Source organism: Doryrhamphus excisus, linkage group LG16 (assembly GCF_037039965.1).
Source record: "Doryrhamphus excisus strain RoL-2023G ecotype Guam linkage group LG16, RoL_Dexc_Guam_v1.1, whole genome shotgun sequence".
NCBI classification, from domain to species: Eukaryota; Metazoa; Chordata; class Actinopteri; order Syngnathiformes; family Syngnathidae; genus Doryrhamphus; species Doryrhamphus excisus.
In genome coordinates this window covers 15,631,215-15,654,340 of record NC_136372.1, presented here as the reverse complement: position 1 = coordinate 15,654,340, position 23,126 = coordinate 15,631,215, and the positions used below count along the sequence as shown (strand labels likewise).

The window sequence follows — 23,126 nt, the reverse complement described above, 5'->3', positions numbered from 1 at the left end:
ACCCACAAAGCAGTTATTAACTTTCCTGAAATTGAAAGTTACTTGAAAAGAATATCATATAATACATTTTTTGTACGAGCGTCTTAATAATATCGTCAAAACACACCACAGATGAAGAATTACAGCACAATTAAACCCTGTCTGAGTAGCTTTGTTCAGATGAGCCGGTTTTGTGTGGTGTGGGATGTGTGGGAGTGCAAGCAAGAGTGTGAAAGTGAAAAAGGTGTGGAGCCCAAAACAGGAAGTGGATCTTAATCTTTGGAGCTTCCAAGCCATGGGTGCAGAAGCAACTGCATTTGGGTGGTTTTATGTAAATTAGCTATGGGGTTAGTCGCCCAAATATGGACAGTATATATACATATATAGATAGAGAATTAAAAAGTGACTTTTCCATCATATGTCAACTTTAACACTCTGATTGGTCCTCACAAACAGGCATGCAAATGAGGAGGAAATCTTTGTTTCGTTCTCCGAAGGCGACATTCTTAGTCTGGCTATGTGATGTTTACTGAATAAACTAGCTTTTAGCTTGCCATTAAAGCAGCTTCTGCAACTATTGTGTCTAACGCGGTCCTCCCTGATACATCCCATCTCCGAGGACGCGCATTTGTAACGCTTTCAACCACCACGCCGAACACCTCCCCTCACACCCCCGTGTCCTGCTGCTCCTCTTCATCGTCCTCCTGTTGGGGCAGGAGGCGGTAGTGCTCGCCGCCTACCGGCAGGAAGGTGATCCTAGATCGTGCGGTATCTTCCTCGGGGGTAACTGAGTTGAAATCCAGCTGTTCGACAGAGTTGCATTTGGTGTACAAGTCTCGGTGCACATCCTGGCCGGAACCTCCTTCATCGGTGTGGGCGTCCGGCAGCCAGCGGTGCTGCAGGGTGGAGTGGATGTAGCCGATGGGAACGGGCAGGCTGGCAAAGACCATAAGCAGCACGATCATAGCCAGGGACCAACCCGGGTACTCTAACGTCATCTCGGAGGCCTGGCCAGATGAAGATACAAGCAATGATATTACCTTGAAAGTACTGAAAGTTTCCATCATACACAACAATAAAAGTCTACTTCGTTGCAAATTATTTGTACTCTGTGGTGGTAACATACAGTAGAAATACATGACATACTACCAATGAGAATGACACTTACTACTGTGTAGAAGAAGACAGACATATGACAATTAACAGGAAAATTTGAAAAATACCCTCCAATTGAAAAATGAGACCACAAGACATTAAAAAATGCAGTAATAACTTAATAATTAAATAATTTTAATTAATTAGTTAATATTGTTATTATTACATTACCATTATTATTATTATTATATTACAATAATTAATATTATTATATTTTACGTTTTTACATCAGTATATTTTATGTATTACCATGTTATTTATTTATTTATTATTTAAAAAAAATATTTTTAGTATTATGCTTTCTTTGTAGCACTTTGAGGTTTCTGTAATGTAAAGTGTAATATAAATAAAATTTATTATTATTATTTAATTATGTATTTATGTATGTATTTTCATTATTTCAAATATTATTTCAAGTTTATATAATATACTATATTATTTATATTACTATGTATTTATGTATGTATTTTCATTATTTCAATTATTTCAAGTATATATATAATATACTATATTATATATATTACTATGTATTTATGTATGTATTTTCATTATTTCAAATATTATTTCAAGTAAAGTAAAGTATATATAATATACTATATTATTTATATTACTATTATTTTTACTACACTAACATTTTCAGCTTCATGTGATGTAAAAAAAACAAACAAACAACAAATTTCACTCAGTATGAGTGAAACTGCCATCTTACCATGGTTTGATTCCAGGCTGTGTATGTGGGTCCTTTAAAGACCATCCTCAACAAACTGGCAGTCAAAAGTCCGATCATAGCCAACAAGCACACATATTTCCAAAGATATTTGTACACCACCGGAGGGCGCCATTTCAGCATGTCTTCGATATCGTCCAAGAAGCTGCAAGCGTAGGAGAACCAGCCCACAGAAGACATTGTGCGGGATGCTAGAACAGAACATGAAGATGTTACAACCTTACCGATCTGTGCCATAGACCCAGGACACACTGATGGTTTCAAAGATGACAACGATGATTAACGGCAGCGTGGCGGAGTAGTCGTCAAACATTGCTACAAAGTAGTTCCCTGAGCGCTGAGTGAAGAGAAGTCCGATCAGGAAGCCCAAAGCACAGCTGGACACTGATAAACAAACATGGAATAAAAATGACATCTGGACCTAGAAAACATGTGAAGATGTGCTTGCCGTTTTACCGGTGAGTAACGTGCGATGGCGTGCTAGCAGCTTGAAATTATCCATGAGAGGTGTGAGGATTCCCTGCATGGTCCCAAACATGGTGCTGAGGCCCAGGTTGAGCAGCATTAGGAAAAACAGAGCGGACCAGAAGGGGCTGGCTGGGAAGAGAGCCATCGCCTCAGTGAACGCTATGAAAGCCAGTCCTGTCCCTTCCACTCCCTGAACACCCCAACACAAACAACACACGCAAAAGATGACAACATTACACACGTCGACTGACTCACAACAGTTGGAAATTTCAATTTATAAAAACATCCCTTTTTTTTTTCCCTGTTTTAACCGCAAGCTAGTGACTAGCCATTCATTTACAAGCTTAGTATTGGAGTTGCTAAAACTCATCGAAAACTGAAATTATTCCATTCATGACAAAATTTAAGACTTACACTAAGACTAAGTCATTTAAACTAAAAACTATGCTAAAAAACACATTAAATACAAGTAAACAAAAGCAAAAAGACTAAGACCAATTCAACTAAAACCACAATGAAAACTAAAACTAGACTAATTTAAAGTAAACTAAACTAGCCATTCACTTACATGCTAAGTATTGGAGTTGGTAAAAGTCATCGAAAACTGAAATGATTCCATTCATGACAACATTAAAGAATTCAAACAAAATTTAAGACTTACACTAAGACTAAGTCATTTAAACTAAAAAACTATGCTAAAAACCACATTAAATACAAGTAAACAAAAGCAAAAAGACTAAGACCAATTCAACTAAAACCACAATGAAAACTAAAACTAGACTAATTTAAAGTAAACTAAACTAGCCATTCACTTAGATGCTAAGTATTGGAGTTGGTAAAAGTCATCGAAAACTGAAATGATTCCATTCATGACAACATTAAAGAATTCAAACAAAATTTAAGACTTACGCTAAGACTAAGTCATTTAAACTAAAAAAAACTATGCTAAAAAAACACATTAAATACAAGTAAACAAAAGCAAAAAGACTAAGACCAATTCAACTAAAACCACAATGAAAACTAAAACTAGACTAATTTAAAGTAAACTAAACTAGCCATTCACTTACATGCTAAGTATTGGAGTTGGTAAAAGTCATTGAAAACTGAAATGATTCCATTCATGACAACATTTAAGAATTCAAACAAAATTTAAGACTTACGCTAAGACTAAGTCATTTAAACTAAAAAAACTATGCTAAAAAAACACATTAAATACAAGTAAACAAAAGCAAAAAGACTAAGACCAATTCAACTAAAACCACAATGAAAACTAAAACTAGACTAATTTAAAGTAAACTAAACTAGCCATTCACTTACATGCTAAGTATTGGAGTTGGTAAAAGTCATCGAAAACTGAAATGATTCCATTCATGACAACATTAAAGAATTCAAACAAAATTTAAGACTTACACTAAGACTAAGTCATTTAAACTCAACTAAACTATGCTAAAACAACACATTAAATACAAGTAAACAAAAGCAAAAAGACTAACACCAAATTCAACTAAAACAACAATGAAAACTAAAACTAGACTAATTTAAAGTAAACTAAACTAAAAAATAAATATCAAAACTAAAAATTAAGGGACTGAAAAAGTAAACTCAAACTAAAACATAAAACACTTAAAGTAAACTAAAATAAAACTAAAGTAAATTCAGGTAAAACAACACCTACACAAAATATAAAAATAAAGTTGCCATAAAATACAAACTAATTTCAACTAATTTAATAGTTAGTAAGATTAAAATAAAACCAAGATTAAATCTAACACACAACTAACTTCTTAACTCAACTAAAAACAAACTACACAATCAAACTAAAACTAACAAAATTAAAGATAATGAGACAAAACTAATTTTGGACTAAATTTGACTTCAACCAAACTTAAAAATAAGACTAAACTCAAGTATAAATGTTATGTTTGTTATGTTATTTATAAACAAACTTTGCTTATATTTGTTCCGTTCCGTCTGCTTCATGGGAGGCCTCCAGGTAAATATGTCTACTGTTCCTAAATACATGATAAATGGATGATCTGTTTATTTAAGTTTCCTGCTCACTCGTCTGACACAGCTTGCTTCCATCTCTGCTGGAAACTTTCTCCATCCTGAACATCCCATAGTTTTCACTGTATTGTCCTGCAGAGGATATTTCTGGGAACTGTTAACCCTTCAATTCCATGCTCATGTAAAAGTGAAAGAACTCCTTTTGGCTTCATTCATTCATTCATTCATTCATTTTCTACCGCTTTTTTCCTCACAAGGGTCGCGGGGGGGTGCTGGAGCCTATCCCAGCTGTCTTCGGGCGAGAGGCGGGGTACACCCTGGACTGGTGGCCAGCCAATCACAGGGCACATATAGACAAACAACCATTCACACTCACATTCATACCTATGGACAATTTGGAGTCTGCTAATTAACCTAGCATGTTTTTGGAATGTGGGAGGAAACTGGAGTACCCAGAAAAACCCACGCATGCACAGGGAGAACATGCAAACTCCACACAGAGATGGCCGAAGGTGGAATCGAACTCGGGTCTCCAGCAAAAGAGCTGTGTAATGTCATAAATAATGAATTATAGGAGTGTATGAGTGACTATAGGGGTGCTACTTCATGTCTAGAGAGCTCTAATAATGTTTAAAAAAACACATTTAGAAGGTTTACATTTAGCGCTTATTCTCACGAGGGTCACGGGGGTGCTGGAGCCTATCCCAGCTGTGTTCGGGCGAGAGGCGGGGTACACCCTGGACCGGTAGCCAGCCAATCACAGGGCACATATAGACAAACAACCATTCACACTCACATTCATACCTATGGACAATTTGGAGTCTGCTAATTAACCTAAGCATGTTTTTGGAATGTGGGAGGAAACCGGAGTACCCAGAGAAAACCCCCGGAGAACATGCAAACTCCACACAGAGATGGCTGGGGGTGGAATTGAACCCTGGTCTCTTAGCTGTGAGGTCTGCGCCGCCGTGCCGCCCTTATATGTACTTTACTTAAAATAATAATTGAAATAATGAAAATAATACATAATTAAATACTAAAAATAATAAATAAATAACATGGTAATACATAAAAAATACTGATGTAAAAACTTAAAATATAATAATAATATTAATTATTGTAATATTGAAATATTATAATAATATTGGTTATGTAATAACAAAACGTAACTATTTAAGGAGAAAACCCACGCATGCACGGGGAGAACATGCAAACTCCACACAGAGATGGCCGAGGGTGGAATCGAACCCTGGTCCTCCTAGCTGTGAGGTCTGCGCGCTAACCACGCTAACCATATTTGTGTTTCTTTGCAGGATGACGCAAAAACTCCATTTCCCACCTTGTTCATCTCGTCCTCCAAACTGCAGTCGGTGATGTTATGAGCCAGCGCGGCGCCGTAGTGGCTGTACCATTCTCTGTAGTCTTGGACAGACACGGAGCTTGGATCTGTTATGTTGAACCAAGGCCACCAGTGCTGGTCCTGGACCTGGTCCTGGGCTGACATGACGCTTAGAAGGCCGAGATTTCTGAAAGTAAATCAGTCAAACCATAAAAAGTTTGGATTGGTTGACACTTTAAAAGTGTTATAGTTTGAAGTCAAATCCCAGTAATGGACTCTGATACACACCTCGCCACGCAGTCCTTTGCAATGTTCTTGGCGCGGAACCCCAAGATGACAAACACCACCAGCGAAGCCAGAACGGACGTCATGAAGTTGATGCCCGAGACCATGAGAGCGTCCCTGTGGCAGTTGTTTTGGATGGGATTGTAGGAGGAATACGCGATGACGGACCCGTAGCCAAGTCCCAGGGCAAAAAACACTTGAGTGGCAGCCTGCCGCCACACCTGCATGTTCCCCCAGATCTCCAACTGGGACACATAAGCAAAGTTCTGGTGTAGACTCTGGTCTCGAATGACAGATTAAACATAATAATCAAACACGCTATGGGACGGGTGCTTACTTTGGGATAGAACATGTATGTGATTCCTTCTGTGGCTCCATCCAACATCAAGCCTCTGATGAGGAAAATGAAGAGCACCACGTAGGGGAACACCGAGGAGAAGTACATCACCTGGAACAGAGAGGACATTTTGTACTAAGCTAACTACTTGGTAAATATTTTCGTTCTGCATAAATTCGATAAACATCCATAAAAACATTATTATTATTTGCAGCAAAACACTCATTCATTTGTTCATTTTCTACCACTTATCCTCACAAGAGGGTGCTGGAGCCTATCCCAGTTGTCATCAGGCGAGAGGCGGGGTCCACCCTGGATTAGTGGTCAGCCAATCACAGGGCACATATAGACAAACAACCATACACACTCACATTCATACCCATGGACAATTTGGAGTCGCCAATTAACCTAGCATGCATGTTGTTGGAATAATTTTACTTTATTTTAGTTTTATTGTGTGCAAGATTCATTGCTGTACGCCCCCCCCAAAAGTGCACATTCATTCATTTATTTTCTACCACTTTTGTGCTGGAGCTTATCCCAGCTGTCTTCAGGCAAGAGGCGGGTACACCCTGGACTGGTGGAATGCAAACTCCACACAGAGATGGCTGAGCGTGGAATTGAACTTGTCTCTCCAGCAAAAGTTGTGTTGTGTAATGTTATAAATAATGAATTATAGGAGTGTATAAGTGACTATAGGGGTGCTACTTCATGTTTAGAGAGCTCTAATAATGTTAAAAAAAACACAATTAGAAGGTTCATTCATTCATTCATTCATTTTCCAGCGCTTATCCTCACGAGGATCGCGGGGGTGCTGGAGCCTATCCCAGCTGTCTTCGGGCGAGAGGCGGGGTACACCATAGACTGGTGGCCAGCCAATCACAGGGCACATATAGACAAACAACCATTCACACTCACATTCATACCTATGAACAATTTGGAGTCGCTAATTAACCTAGCATGTTTTTGGAATGTGGGAGGAAACCGGAGTACCCGGAGAAAACCCACACATGCAAAGGGACAACATGCAAATTATGTGGGATTGAACTCGGGTCTCCAAGCTGTGAGGTCTACGCGCTAACCACTCACCCACCGTGCAGCCACAGCACGTTTTTATAAAAAGTCTTGTTAACCTTTGCAGACGACTTGATTCCCTTAATCATGGCTAACGAGACGATGGTCCATGCGGCCAGCAAGCAGCCAGTCATGAGCGAATTCAACTCTCCGGATTCCTCGATGGAATTTGAGATGTTCAGGGCCTTCCGAAACCAGAAATAGGATGTTGGCGAACTTTGTGCACATTCTTTCACTGTTCAGACAGGAGAAAGTATTTGGTGGTTTGGACGTCACAATACACACGCATGCATGCATGCACACGCACACTACCTGTGTCGTTGGTGGCCACGTCGGTGGGACAGTGCTGCCACGGTAACGGATACTGGAAGGAGTTCCCCAAGTAGAAGAGGCTCCATGCAATAATCACGTTGTAGTAAAGGCCCACGTAAAAGCACACCTATGGAAGAAGACAACGCAAAACACAGTTTTTCCACCCAGGCAAAAAAGTCAGAGGATGCGGGGGCCTTTTTGATACAAAAAAAAAAACATTTTATAAGTTTTTAAGACAAATTTTCCCCTGTTGTGTATTACTTTTTTTCTCATTCTTTCTTTTGTTGATGTTATGAAAACAAGCTTTGTTTGTTGCTCACAATATTACAATTATGCTACCTAAATTACATTATTTTTTCTAATAATATGAGTGTATGATGTGAATAATAACTTTATTCTCATAGAATTTTTCTTGTTTTCTTTTCTTGTTAGAATAAAATCAGAAAATTTGAATCTTAATATTTAAAATATTAAAAAAATAAAATGGAATTCTGCAGTTTTTTTTTTTAAATGTTCATCTATTTAAACTTTCTTCCTATAAAAAATATATTTTTTAATGTAATATTTCAACATTATGGTACTAAAATTACGTTATTTTCCCTCATAATATTACAAAGTTATCGTTGTAAAATGGCACCCTTTTTTGTTACATTACAACTTTTTTATTTTACATTTTGCTTTTTAATAATAACTTTATTGTCATAGAATTTTTCTTGTTTGAATAAAATCTGAAAATAAAAAAAAATCTTAATATTTAAAAAATAAAATTGATGCAGTTTGTTTTTCACATTTTTTATCTATTTAAACTTTCTTCCTATAAAAAAATTATGTATTTTTATTTAATATTTCAACATTATGGTACTAAAATTACGTTATTTTCCCTCATAATATTACAAAGTTATTGTTGTAAATGTCACCCTTTTTTGTTACATTACAACTTTTTAATTTTACATTTTACTTTTTTAATAATAACTTTATTGTCATAGAATTTTTCTTGTTTTCTTTTCTTGTTAGAATAAAATCAGAAAATTAAAAAATATATCTTAATATTTAAAATATTTTAAAAATAAAATGATTTCTGCAGTTTGTTTTTTTTACATTTTTCATCTTTTTAAACTTTCTTCCTATAAAAAAATATTTTTTTATTTAATATTTCAACATTATGGTACTAAAATTACGTTATTTTCCGTCATAATATTACAAAGTTATTGTTGTAAAATGGCACCCTTTTTTGTTACATTACAACTTTTTTTATTTTTATTTTAAGTTTTGATTTCATTCTTAATAAATATAATTATTGTTGATTTTTCCTTTTTTTCTGCTCTTGTTGTTGTTGCCGTTAAATTACATGTGCTGGGGACCAATAAAAACCAGCCACGGATTATAAATAGCCCCCAGGCCGCACTTTAGACACCCCTGACTTATAGCAACAGCAGACACGTGGCTTCATGATGTTTCCTGGACTGTGTATAAGTGAGCACTGATTTTGAATATTATGTACACATCATTATGCAGCAAATATCTCACAACAACGATCAGGAAGCGTGATAATGCTCGATCAAATCAGCTGTGGTTGCTCTTGCTGGCTTCTGATTGGTCAAATCGCACATGACGTATGTACTTTTATGTGGATGGAGTGGGGGAATAGGAATGAAAAGTAATATATACATTTTCCAATAATCAATATTACTCAGTCAAATGGCCACACCGAGAGTGCACCGTTCTTACAAAGGCAAACAGTACACTCAAATATGGATATTTTGGTATCGGTAAACATGCTGTATTCAGGCTGGAAAAACACGGAGATCCTTGTTCACATTCAATGTCTGTGGGAGAAAGTTTCGCAATACTTCTCACATTACAGCTCCTCGCCAGGTTTACACACTGTGAAAAAGGCTTGATTACATGTACGTGATATATGGGGTCAGGAGGAGGTTTTAGGAAGAAAATAAGTCTGTCGTTACACTCGCCAACTTCATTCATTTGCATGGGTGATTTCTCACAGTATGTGGGAACACAATCATCAAGTCCAATAAATCCTCACCAAGCAGCTGGAGTAGCCGATGCCGGACAGTTTGGGGGAGATGTGCTTCCAGACGCCGATGCTTCCCTGCCGAATGCTCTGGCCGGCTGCCAACTCCATGAAGAAGAGCGGAACGCCGACCACCAGAAGAAGGAAAACATACAACAGCATGAAGGCCCCTGCGAGGGAGGGGAAAAACTTACTTTCAGAAAAATAAGTACACAAAATACATACAATTTGCCAAATTCACAGTCAAATAAAGTACACCCTGGACTGGTGGCCAGCCAATCATTCACAACAACATCATTCAAACAACCATTCACACTCACATTCACACCTATGGACAATTTGGAGTCACCAATTAACCTAGCATGCATGTTGTTGGAATAATTTTACTTTATTTTAGTTTTATTGTGTGCGAGATTCATTGCTGTACGCCCCCCCCCCCAAGTGCACATTCATTCATTTTCTACCACTTATCCTCATGGGTATGCTGGAACCTATCCCAGCTGTCTTCAGGTCGCCAGCCAATCACAGGGCACATATAGACAAACAACCATTCACACTCACATTCATACCTATGGACAATTTGGAGTCGCTAATTAACCTAGCATGTTTTTGGAATGTGGGAGGAAACCGGAGTACCCGGAGAAAACCCACGCATGCACGGGGAGAACATGCAAACTCCACACAGAGATGGCCGAGGGTGGAATTGAACTCGGGTCTCCTAGCTGTGAGGCCTGCACGTTAACGTTTATGACCTTCCAAATATACTTTTTAACATTAGAGCCCTCTAGACATGAAATAGCATCCCTATAGTCACCTTTACACTCCTGTGACCAAATATAGTAACATTACCGACACCTTTACATTACAGAGAAAACCCACGCATGCACGGGGAGAACATGCAAACTCCACACAGAGATGGCCGAGGGTGGAATTGAACCCTGGTCTCCGAGCTGTGAGGTCTGCGCGCTAACCACTCGACCACCGTGCCGCCCCTCATTACATTTAAAGAGAAAAAAAATATTTGTACATACAGTGAAGAAAATAAGTATTTGAACACCCTGCTATTTTGCTATTTCTCCCACTTAGAAATCATGGAGGGGTCTGAAATTTTCATCGTAGGTGCATGTCCACTGTGAGAGAGATAAACTAAAAAGAAAAATCCAGAAATCACAATGCATGATTTTTTAACAATTTATTTGTGTGATACAGCTGCAAATAAGTATTTGAACACCTGTGTATCATCTAGAATTCTGACCCTGAAAGACCTGTTAGTCTGCCCATTAGAAGTCCACCTGCACTCCATGTATCATCCTGAATCAGATGCACCTGTTTGAGGTCGTTAGCTGCATAAAGACACCTGTCCACCCCATACAATCAGTAAGACTTTAACTTGTAACATGGCGAAGACCAAAGAGCTGTCCAAAGACACCAGAGACAAAATTGTACACCTCCACAAGGCTGGAAAGGGCTACGGAGCAATTACCAAGCAGCTTGGTGAAAAAAGGTCCACTGTTGGAGCTATCATTAGAAAATGGAAGAAGCTAAACATGACGGTCAATCTCAATCGGAGTGGAGCCCCATGCAAGATATCACCTCGTGGGGTCTCAATGATTCTAAGAAAGGTGAGGAATCAGCCCAGAACTACACGACAGGACTTGGTCAATGACCTGAAAAGAGCTGGGACCACCGTTTCCAAGGTTACTGTAGGTAATACACTAAGACGTCATGATGTGAAATCATGCATGGCACGAAAGGTTCCCCTGCTTAAACCAGCACATGTCAAGGCCCGTCTTAAGTTTGCATATGACCATTTGGATGATACAGAGGAGTCATGGGAGAAAGTTTTATGGTCAGATGAGACCAAAATAGAACTTTTTGGTCATAATTCCAATAAGCGTGTTTGGAGGAAGAAGAATGAAGAGTACAATCCGAAGAACACCATCCCTACTGTGAAGCATGGGGGTGGTAGCATCATGCTTTGGGGGTGTTTTTCTGCACATGGGACAGGACGAGTGCACTGCATTAAAGAGAGGATGACTGGGGCCGTGTATTGTGAGATTTTGGGGAACAACCTCCTTCCCTCTGTCAGAGCATTGAAGATGGGTCGTGGCTGGGTCTTCCAACACGACAACGACCCGAAGCACACAGCCAGGAAAACCAAGGAGTGGCTCCGTAAGAAGCATATCAAGGTTCTAGCATGGCCCAGCCAGTCTCCAGACCTGAACCCAATCGAAAATCTTTGGAGGGAGCTCAAACTCCGTGTTTCTCAGCGACAGCCCAGAAACCTGACTGATCTAGAGAAGATCTGTGTGGAGGAGTGGGCCAAGATCCCTCCTGCAGTGTGTGCAAACCTGGTGAAAAACTACAGGAAACGTTTGACCTCTGTAATAGCAAACAAAGGCTACTGTACCAAATATTAACATTCATTTTCTCAGGTGTTCAAATACTTATTTGCAGCTGTATCACACAAATAAATTGTTAAAAAATCATGCATTGTGATTTCTGGATTTTTCTTTTTAGTTTATCTCTCTCACAGTGGACATGCACCTACGATGAAAATTTCAGACCCCTCCATGATTTCTAAGTGGGAGAAATAGCAAAATAGCAGGGTGTTCAAATACTTATTTTCTTCACTGTATATGGGCCTTAAGTGTCCACATCATGACATTTAGTACTTTTAGTACTAGTATTTAGGACTTTAGGCTGTAAAATCCGTTCTAAAATCCAAATCTCTAAAGTATCAATATTCGTCCAGTGACACTGACCTCCTCCATTCTGGTGACAAAGGTAAGGGAACCTCCACACGTTCCCTAAACCCACACTGAAGCCCACCTGGGCCAACACGTACTGGATCTTGGAGTCCCAAGCTGGCCGGTCTCCGTTATTGGCGTCATTTGCGTCAGGACTGAGTGCAATTTGCGACTCGGACTGATTGTCACTCATCCACTGCGCCTCCTCGCCGCCATTCAATGAAGGTTTCTCTGTCTAGGCGTAAAGTGAGAGTAAAAACATAAAAGAGGACACTTGTCATATTTCAGAAACACAGTAGAGCTTTCAAGAAAAATATTATAGAAATGAAACTTGGATGTGACTTAAGAGTAGTCAGGGTACAGCTTCTGTTAAATACATTCATTCATTCATTTTCTACCGCTTATCCTCACTAGGGTCATGGGTATGCTGGAGCCTATCCCAGCTGTCTTCAGGCGAGAGGCGGGGTACACCCCGGACTGCTGGCCAGCCAATCACAGGGCACATATAGACAAACAACCATTCACACTCACATTCATATCTATGGACAATTTGGAGTCGCCAATTAACCTAGCATGCATGTTGTTGGAATAATTTTAATTTATTTTAGTTTTATTGTGTGCGAGATTCATTGTTGTTGTACGTCCACCCCAAGTGCACATTCATTCATTTTCTACTGTTTATCCTCACAAGGGTCATGGGTATGCTGGAGCCTATCCCAGCTGTCTTCGGGCAAGAGGCAGGGTACACCCTGGACTGGTGGCCAGCCAATCACAGGGCACATATAGACAAACAACCATTCACACTCACATTCATACCTATGGACAATTTGGAGTCACCAATTAACCTAGCATGTTTTTGGAATGGGGGAGGAAACCGGAGTACCCGGAGAAAACCCATGCAAACTCCACACAGAGATGCCCGAGGGTGGACTCGAACACGGGTCTCCTAGCTGTGAGGTCTGTGCGCTAACCACTCGATTTGTTGAATTGGTTCTGTATTTATAAATCAAATATTTTTGTGGGCTGCACGGTGGTCGAGTGGTTAGCGTGCAGACCTCACAGCTAGGACACCAGGGTTCGATTCCAACCTCGGGCATCTCTGTGTGGAGTTTGCATGTTCTCCCCGTGCATGCGTGGGTTTTCTCCGGGTACTCCGGTTTCCTCCCACATTCCAAAAACATGCTAGGTTAATTAGCGACTCCAAATTGTCCATAGGTATGAATGTGAGTGTGAATGGTTGTTTGTCTATATGTGCCCTGTGATTGGCTGGCCACCAGTCCAGGGTGTACCCCGCCTCTCGCCTGAAGACAGCTGGGATAGGCTCCAGCACCTGCCGCGACCCTCGTGAGCATAAGCGGTAGAAAATGAATGAATATTTTTATGGTTAGAGCAAAGCAGATTTGCTTTAAACCTTGTTAGAGCCCTCCAGGAATTAAATAACACCCCTATAGTCACCTTTATTATATATATGACTTGTGCTCTTATGTTTTGCTAGTGAAGCTGAGTTTTGGGTAAACAGGAAGTGAGTCGGGAGTTTCCTTTTAGCTTGTGCGATCATCGAAACCTGCAATAAAAGCTAGTTGTTCGATCAAGTCTGGTGCTTGTGTGTCTCACGGAAACATTACAGCAACATTCGTGACACCGAGTGACCAATGTAGAATACTATGGGTTTAGTGTTTACGTTTGTTTGTGTAGGATTGTGTTCTTTAAGAGAAGGGAAAGCTTGTTAGTTATTAACACATATGTGTTGAGTTGTGACCCCCCCCCCCCCAACCCCCCCACAATCACTTGCCATGTGAAAAAAAACACATAAAGACATGTGTGCTGCAACTCAAGCCTCACTCGATTTAGTACACAAACAAGCTGGGGGGGGGGAGGGGTCGATTTGGGAACCCATCTCTTATATCGGAGGAAGCTACACATCAAGCAACAAGCTTCGCCATCCAAAAACAGGTCATGTGACCAGGTACCGTCTGTCGCAGCCAAACGTGCTCTGTGACATGACCTCGTGTGTGTGGGAAGGTTGGAAAAGTACAAGAGTCACATGACCTGAATGAACATGTGGCTGTCTGGGTACATATTTAAACACACAAGTACTGGGGAATGTACGTACACGCATACCAGCAAGTTGCACTATGTAGGTGGGTGGTCTCTGATCATGTGTGGGGGGGGTGTGAGAGGGTCACATTGGTTGACTGTGGGTGTTGTTGACGTGTACACAGGCAGGAAATAGACTCAATTTTTTTCCCAAACTATCTTCACATATAACAACATAAACGCCGACAATGGAACTTGTAGTAAAAATGCAAGTACTTCTTCTGGGCGAGGCGGCCGCCGCACGTCATTTACAGCCTATCACAGTATTAGAAGTACTTGCGCGCCGTGTGCGACAACATTGTCGTCGTGTCTCCACGCTTTTGTCTCACCTCTGTGGGTTTCATTTGTGCCAAGACTTCTAATGTCAAGGGCACGAATGGACAAAAGGAATCGTGTCAACAACGCCATTTTGTTCGTTGAGATGCACAAGCACCAGACAAGCACCTTTACTGTACGTCTCAAAAGGCTTACTTTCCTATTATGTCTACTTTATTGGGTAATAGAAGTGTAAAAGTAACTATAGGGGTGTTATTTAATGTTGGAGGGCTCTAACCATGTCATGCAAAACAGCATTTTCAATATTGATAGCTTAATTATATGTATATATGTTACTGTAATGTTCGTTGAGATGCACAAGCACCAGACAAGCACATTTACTGTACGTCTTAAAAGGCTTACTTTCCTATTATGTCTACTTTATTGGGTAATCGAAGTGTAAAAGTAACTATAGGGGTGTTATTTAATGTTGGAGGGCTCTAACCATGTCGTGCAAAACAGCCTTTTCAATATTGATAGCTTAATTATATGTATATATGTTACTGTAATGTTCGTTGAGATGCACAAGCACCAGACAAGCACATTTACTGTACGTCTTAAAAGGCTTACTTTCCTATTATGTCTACTTTATTGGGTAATCGAAGTGTAAAAGTAACTATAAGGGTGTTATTTAATGTTGGAGGGCTCTAACCATGTCGTGCAAAACAGCCTTTTCAATATTGATAGCTTAATTATATGTATATATGTTACTGTAATGTTCGTTGAGATGCACAAGCACCAGACAAGCACATTTACTGTACATCTTAAAAGGCTTACTTTCTATTATGTCTACTTTATTGGGTAATCGAAGTGTAAAAGTAACTATAGGGGTGTTATTTAATGTTGGAGGGCTCTAACCATGTCATGCAAAACAGCATTTTCAATATTGATAGCTTAATTATATGTATATATGTTACTGTAATGTTCGTTGAGATGCACAAGCACCAGGCAAGCACATTTACTGTACGTCTTAAATGGCTTACTTTCTGTTATGTCTACTTTGTTGGGTAATATAAGTGTAAAAGTAACTATAGGGGTGTTAATTAATGTTGGAGGGCTCTAACCATGTCGTGCAAAACAGCCTTTTCAATATTGATAGCTTAATTATATGTATATATGTTACTGTAATGTTCGTTGAGATGCACAAGCACCAGACAAGCACATTTACTGTACGTCTCAAAAGGCTTACTTTCTATTATGTCTACTTTATTGGGTAATAAAAGTGTAAAAGTAACTATAGGGGTGTTATTTAATGTTGGAGGGCTCTAACCATGTCATGCAAAACAGCATTTTCAATATTGATAGCTTAATTATATGTATATATGTTACTGTAATGTTCGTTGAGATGCACAAGCACCAGACAAGCACATTTACTGTACGTCTTAAATGGCTTACTTTCTGTTATGTCTACTTTGTTGGGTAATATAAGTGTAAAAGTAACTATAGGGGTGTTAATTAATGTTAGAGGGCTCTAACCATGTCATGCAAAACAGCCTTTTCAATATTGATAGCTTAATTATATGTATATATATGAACATGTAATTTTCTTAAAATTATTTTGAGAATTTCAGAATTGAAGGGGAGTCCAGAAGGGGAGGCCGAGCAGCTTGTAAAAAAAAAAAAAAAAATTTTTTTTGCTATCGTTCTTGCAAATCGGCATGCATTCCGCCATGCAATTAAAAAATTAGTAAAAAATAAAAATTATATACCAACAGACAGTATTCAAGTACTGGTAGAATAAAGAAATACGTGGAAAATAATAATAATAATAAAATTAAAATAAAATAATTAATTCGATTCAGGAAGTATATGAATTGATTTCGCAGAAATTAGCATGCTAGCATATACTGTCACATAATAACTGGTCATTTATTGTTCTAAAGTGGTTTTAGGTTTCTAGTTCCAGATCTTTTTGTTCAGCATTTCTTCAGGTTATAATGTTGGAACATTTTTAAAGTAATATGAGATGTTACCACGGTAATTCAACGGAACTTCTGACATTGTGTACGAATACCTGAAATAAACTGTAGTACCGAACACGGAACAGACAACAATCCTTTTCACTGACATGTAATGAGTGTGCAAAAGAGAAAGTACCATCATTGACAGCTATGTCCGTGGAATTCCGATGTCGTCGTCACTTTTGTCCTCCTTGCTTTCCACCACATGTACCCACTCGTGTGTTTGAACCAAGTCTTCGTCGTCAGCCACCAAATAAGACAAACTTCTATTCCAGCCAATGAGGAGACAGCGGGGGCGGGACTACTGTGTCCCAAAATGGACAAGCAGGGGCTGGACCACACGAAAATACACACAAGAGTATTCGCCCACGGTGTCTGATTACTACTATAGCGACACTATTCTTAGTATTACCTTAATAACTATTCGCATTATTATTATTATAGACAGATATCTATCCACAAGTCCACAAAAATTACACAAAAGTTACAGAAAGTAGTTGACACGTCAGACTGACTTAAGGGGAATATCATAAAACCCAACAGCAGAGGGCGCTGTTGCAACTCGCATACAAGCCACACCGCAATAATGCATTGTATAGGCAGCAAATTCGAAAAATATATATAAAAAAATAATAATAATAAAAAATGAAAAAAATAATCAAAATATTCACAGAAAAAAGTTGGACTCCACTGAGTCGTAAAACGTAATTTTACAAGAATAATGTATCAAAATATTAAGAAACAAAGTTTTATTCCAGGTTGCAATATTATGAGAATAAACCAGTAAAATTACAACCAAAAATGTCATTTTAGCACTAAAAATTATTGATGAAATAAAAAAAAATGAAAAAAAGTCAAAATATTAACAGAAAAAAGTTGGACTCCACTGTGTCGTAAAACGTAATTTTACGAGAATAATGTATCAAAAATATTAAGAAACAAAGTTTTATTCCAGGTTGCAATATTATGAGAATAAACCAGTAAAATTACAACAAAAAATGTCATTTTAGCACTAAAAATTATTGATGAAATAAAAAAAATGAAAAAAAGTCAAAATATTAACAGAAAAAAGTTGGACTCCACTGTGTCGTAAAACGTAATTTTACGAGAATAATGTATCAAAAATATTAAGAAACAAAGTTTTATTCCAGGTTGCAATATTATGAGATTCAACCAGTAAAATTACAACAAAAAATGTCATTTTAGCACTAAAAATTATTGATGAAATAAAAAAAATGAAAAAAGTCAAAATATTAACAGAAAAAAGTTGGACTCCACTGTGTCGTAAAACGTAATTTTACGAGAATAATGTATCAAAAATATTAAGAAACAAAGTTTTATTCCAGGTTGCAATATTATGAGAATAAACCAGTAAAATTACAACAAAAAATGTCATTTTAGCACTAAAAATTATTGATGAAATAAAAAAAATGAAAAAAAGTCAAAATATTAACAGAAAAAAAGTTGGACTCCACTGAGTCGTAAAACATAATTTTACGAGAATAATGTATCAAAACATTAAGACACAAAGTTTTATTCCAGGTTGCAATATTATGAGAATAAACCAGTAAAATTACAACAAAAAATGTCATTTTAGCACAAAAAATTATTGATGAAATGAAAAAAATGAAAAAAGTCAAAATATTAACAGAAAAAAAGTTGGACTCCACTGTGTCGTAAAACATAATTTTACGAGAATAATGTATCAAAATATTAAGACACAAAGTTTTATTCCAGGTTGCAATATTATGAGAATAAACCAGTAAAATTATAACAAAAAATGTAATTCTAGCACAAAAAAATTATTATTATTACTGTAGCTGTTGCAAAAAAGTGAGACAAGCTTCCACGCAATTTAATCCATTGCAGCAGAGGAACAACCAGGTAGTATTACAGTATCACTATACACCGTATATATACGGTATTCGGTAAACTATTATACTTTAAGTAGCCCTCTAAATGCTTTATTCATTTATCATCAACTCCTATACCCATACAATGACAAAATGGGGGTTCAGCAGTACTTGTGAGCGCTTAGTGATTTTTTAAAATTATGTGAAATCAAGCAAAATAAATTAAAGGTAGGGAAAAACATTATAATAAAAAACGGGATTACATTTACAGATGAAAATTGAAAAAGTATTTGGAAAAGTAAAGAAAAACAACAGCATAAATGCAAAAAAGTAATTTTAGGTGGCAAGACCCAATATTGACATAGACTTCATTCTAATTACCTGCGATACACAAACATGTTGCCTGCAGCAAAGGCAAAACCACCATGCAATTGAAAGCTAATTTGTCATAAAAGCACTGTCCGTGGTGCTAATTATGAATATTATACAACAGCTATATATATAACACAAACACACCCAATGGCAGTGACTGTACGGCAGCCTATCACTTGATAAAATAACAGCATTTTAGGTATTAATGCCATTATACCATCAGCTGGGGTAGGCTCCAGCTCACCCATGACTCCAATGAGGACAAGCAATACAGAGAAAGAGCTGCTGAGGGACTGGAGGACTGGGAGAGCGAGAGACAGAGACCGAGACAGAGGAAGTACGCATCAGGTATTTTGAGGAGAGTGAAAGCCATTGAGATTATCCGCCAAAGTCCGACTAGTTTTTCTCGTTCCTGCATATCTGGAGTAGGTGGAAGGTGCTTGTGTAAACAGCTCAGCTCAGTGAGCACACACGCTTCTGTGGCTCGGACTTAAACACTCAAGACCACACCGAAAAGGTACAGTGATGCGTCAGGAATACGTGCGATAATTCTCTGTAAATAGTTGTGTGATTGATTGCGTGTATGCAGTTGTCAGTCAAATGTTGCCAGATTCACTTTCACTATTTGATTATGTGATAATTATCATTACATTGGACGATTCCTTCATTTTTACTGTAGGAGTTTTGTTAAAATTATGTAAGAATGTGAACATTAATCACTCCAAAAATTGTGTTGAAGAGATTTTTTTTGGGAGGATTGTGTCATCTACATACCATTCAAGCAGGTGTCGGTGGTTTTTCCTGTAGCTGTCGCTTCCATGCACTCGAAATACTCCACATTCTTTCATGCTGCCGTGGGAGTGGGACAAAATTAATTCATTTTCTACCGCTTTTCCTCACAATGGGGTGCTGGAGCCTATCCCAGCTGTCTTTGGGGCGAGAGGCGGGGTACACCCTGGACTGGTCGCCAGCCAATCACAAGGCACATATAGACAAACAACCATTCACACTCACATTCATACCTATGGACAATTTGGAGTCGCTAATTAACCTAGCATGTTTTTGGAATGTGGGAGGAGCTGTTTGCCACCGTCTGCATCGGCAAAGACAATAAAGATCATAATCATATGCAGCACGTGGGTTTACTCTTTATTCTGTCTATACAGCAGTTTGAAGTGAAAGTTAAGGTTAATCAGTCATTTGTATGTGTTGCGCAACTCTGATTGTGCTATGTGAGTGTTTGCGTGTCAAGAAGGTCTTCTATGAGAAGTTCATTCATTCATTCATTTTTTACCACTTATCCTCACGAGGTTTGCATGGGTGCTGGAGCCTATCCCAGCTGTCTTCGGGCGAGAAGCAGGGTACACCTTGGACCGGTGGCCAGCCAATCACAGGGCACATATAGACAAACAACCATTCACACTCACATTCATACCTATGGACAATTTGGAGTCGCCAATTAACCTAACATGCAAACTCCACACAGAGATGGCCGAGGGTGGAATTGAACCCTGGTCTCTTAGCTGTGAGGTCTGCGGGCTAACCACTTGGCCGCCGTGCCGCCTGCAAGGCAGCTCGTCTCACTTTTTTGCAACAGCTACACAGAAAGAGAAGTAATAATAATAGTAATAATAATAATAGTATAATTTTTTGTGCTAAAATTACATTTTTTTGTAATTTTTTATTCTCATAATATTGCAACCTGGAATAAAACTTTGTGTCTTGATATTTTTATACATTATTCTCGTAAAATTACATTTAACGACTCAGTGGAGTCCAACTTTTTTCTGTTAATATTTTGACTTTTTTTCATTTTTTTCATTTCATCAATAATTTTTAGTGCTAAAATGACATTTTTTTGTCATAATTTTACTGGTTTATTTTCATAATATTGCAACCTGGAATAAAACTTTGTTTCTTAATATTTTGATACATTATTCTCGTAAAATTAGATTTAACGACTCAGTGGAGTCCAACTTTTTTCTGTTAATATTTTGACTTTTTTTCATTTTTTTTCATTTCGTCAATAATTTTTTGTGCTAAAATGACATTTTTTGTTGTAATTTTACTGGTTTATTTTCACAATATTGCAACCTGGAATAAAACTTTGTGTGTTAATATTTTGATACATTATTCTCGTAAAATTACATTTAACGACTCAGTGGAGTCCAACTTTTTTCTGTTAATATTTTGACTTTTTTTTCATTTTTTTTCATTTCGTCAATAATTTTTTGGGCTAAAATGACATTTTTTGTTGTAATTTTACTGGTTTATTTTCATAATATTGCAACCTGGAATAAAACTTTGTGTGTTAATATTTTGATACATTATTCTTGTAAAATTACATTTAACGACTCAGTGGAGTCCAACTTTTTTCTGTTAATATTTTGACTTTTTTTTTCCATTTTTTTCATTTCATCAATAATTTTTTGTGCTAAAATGACATTTTTGGTTGTAATTTTACTGGTTTATTCTCATAATATTGCAACCTGGAATAAAACTTTGTGTGTTAATAAACTCCACACAAAGGTGGCTGAGAGTGGAATTGAACCCTGGTCTCCAAGCTGTGAGGTCTGCACGCTAACCACTCATCCGCCGTGCCGCCCAAAATTAGTTTTATGTAAATTCTTACAAATTGTAAAAAAACAACGTAATTCCTCAATCATATTTTATCATTTCGATATTGACCTACCAGATGTCGGCAGCGCCTCCTCCTGTGATGCCTCGAAAAGCCTCAGGGGTTCGAGTCATGCCACTCCGGGGACACCAGATTCCCTCCGACCAGCTCCCCACAAGCACGGATTATGGAAAAGGTACATTGAAGTTAATATATCACACGTATGCATTCTTCCATCAAATGTGACGCAAATGTGCTAATATGTACTCAGACACTGACGCCATCATGGATTCAAACCATCCACCTCAAGTGAATGCAGAAAGAGAAGTGGTGAGAGCTGGATTTAATGACTAAGATGATAAGATTAAGAAGGTGCATTAAGAAGATTCTGTGTCAATCAACCACACCAGGAGATACTCAACCACTGTTTTGACGACATTGAGCGATTCATGGTGCGCTTGCAGCAGACGGCCGAGGCTCAGAGCGTTCTCAACCAGAGGACGAAAAGAAGCAGGAAGAGCAAGAAGCAGAGTCAAGATGGTGAGCTGGGCATTGAACCTGTTGCTGAAGCATCACTGGTCAGCGACAGAGTTAGTATCGCGTCTTCAGGGAGGCTGGAAGGAAGAAGAAAAATATTACACCCTGGACTGGTGGCCAGCCAATCACAGGGCACATATAGACAAACAACCATTCACACTCACATTCATACCTATGGACAATTTGGAGTCGCTAATTAACCTAGCATGTTTTTGGAATGTGGGAGGAAACCGGAGTACCCGGAGAAAACCCACGCATGCACGGGGAGAACATGCAATCTCCTCACAGAGATGGCTGAGGGTGGAATCGAACTCGGGTCCCCAAGGTGTGAGGCGTTTATGACCTTCCAAATAGACTTTTTAACATTAGAGCCCTCTAGACATGAAATAGCATCCCTATAGTCACCTTTACACTCCTATGACTAAATATAGTAACATTACTGACACCTACTGGTCAGTGTAGAAATGTCTTTGAATGCATCTTATGCTATTTTTACGAAATTGAACTCGGGTCTCCTAGCTGTGAGGCCTGCACGCTAACATTTATGACCTTGCAAATAGACTTTTTAACATTAGAGCCCTCCAAACATGAAATAGCATCCCTATAGTCACCTTTACACTCCTATGACCAAATATAGTAACATTACCGACACCTACTGGTCAGTGTAGATATGTCTTTGAATGCATCTTATGCTATTTTTACGGAATTGAACTCGGGTTTCCTAGCTGTGAGGTCAGCACGCTAACATTTATGACCTTCTAAATAGAATTTTTAACATTAGAGCCCTCTAGAGATGAAATAGCATCCCTATAGTCACCTTTACACTCCTATGACCAAATATAGTAACATTACCGACACCTACTGGTCAGTGTAGATATGTCTTTGAATGCATCTTATGCAATTTTTACG

General features: G+C 38.3%; 2 protein-coding genes across 4 annotated transcripts in view; one reads left to right on the top strand and one right to left on the bottom strand.

The window, feature by feature from the left end:
* Nucleotides 1-150: 150 nt before the first annotated feature.
* The window catches only part of LOC131102684 (sodium-dependent neutral amino acid transporter B(0)AT2), a 27,397-nt gene continuing 4,421 nt past the window's right edge, over nucleotides 151-23,126 (bottom strand). The window contains exons 5-17 of one of the 3 annotated variants that reach the window (XM_078797048.1): nucleotides 21,756-22,294; nucleotides 19,838-19,912; nucleotides 12,548-12,700; nucleotides 9,728-9,885; nucleotides 7,684-7,810; nucleotides 7,431-7,606; nucleotides 6,298-6,408; nucleotides 5,964-6,205; nucleotides 5,676-5,862; nucleotides 2,318-2,519; nucleotides 2,086-2,245; nucleotides 1,844-2,006; nucleotides 151-986 (exon numbers count right to left, since the gene is read on the bottom strand). In XM_078797048.1, the coding sequence (XP_078653174.1) occupies nucleotides 645-986; nucleotides 1,844-2,006; nucleotides 2,086-2,245; nucleotides 2,318-2,519; nucleotides 5,676-5,862; nucleotides 5,964-6,205; nucleotides 6,298-6,408; nucleotides 7,431-7,606; nucleotides 7,684-7,810; nucleotides 9,728-9,877 (1,860 nt within the window). In that variant the 5' untranslated portion in view covers nucleotides 9,878-9,885; nucleotides 12,548-12,700; nucleotides 19,838-19,912; nucleotides 21,756-22,294 and the 3' untranslated portion in view covers nucleotides 151-644. Of the gene's footprint in view, nucleotides 987-1,843; nucleotides 2,007-2,085; nucleotides 2,246-2,317; nucleotides 2,520-5,675; nucleotides 5,863-5,963; nucleotides 6,206-6,297; nucleotides 6,409-7,430; nucleotides 7,607-7,683; nucleotides 7,811-9,727; nucleotides 9,886-12,480; nucleotides 12,701-16,974; nucleotides 17,170-19,837; nucleotides 19,913-21,755; nucleotides 22,295-23,126 lie in introns of all 3 variants that reach the window. The other 2 variants (XM_078797047.1, XM_058048147.2) reach the window with 2 other exon arrangements.
* The window catches only part of eps8l1a (EPS8 signaling adaptor L1a), a 12,819-nt gene continuing 9,156 nt past the window's right edge, over nucleotides 19,464-23,126 (top strand). The window contains exons 1-4 of the mRNA XM_058048149.2: nucleotides 19,464-19,580; nucleotides 21,759-21,876; nucleotides 21,952-22,010; nucleotides 22,091-22,220. Coding sequence (XP_057904132.2) covers nucleotides 21,759-21,876; nucleotides 21,952-22,010; nucleotides 22,091-22,220 — 307 coding nt within the window. The 5' untranslated portion in view covers nucleotides 19,464-19,580. The remainder of the gene's footprint in view (nucleotides 19,581-21,758; nucleotides 21,877-21,951; nucleotides 22,011-22,090; nucleotides 22,221-23,126) is intronic.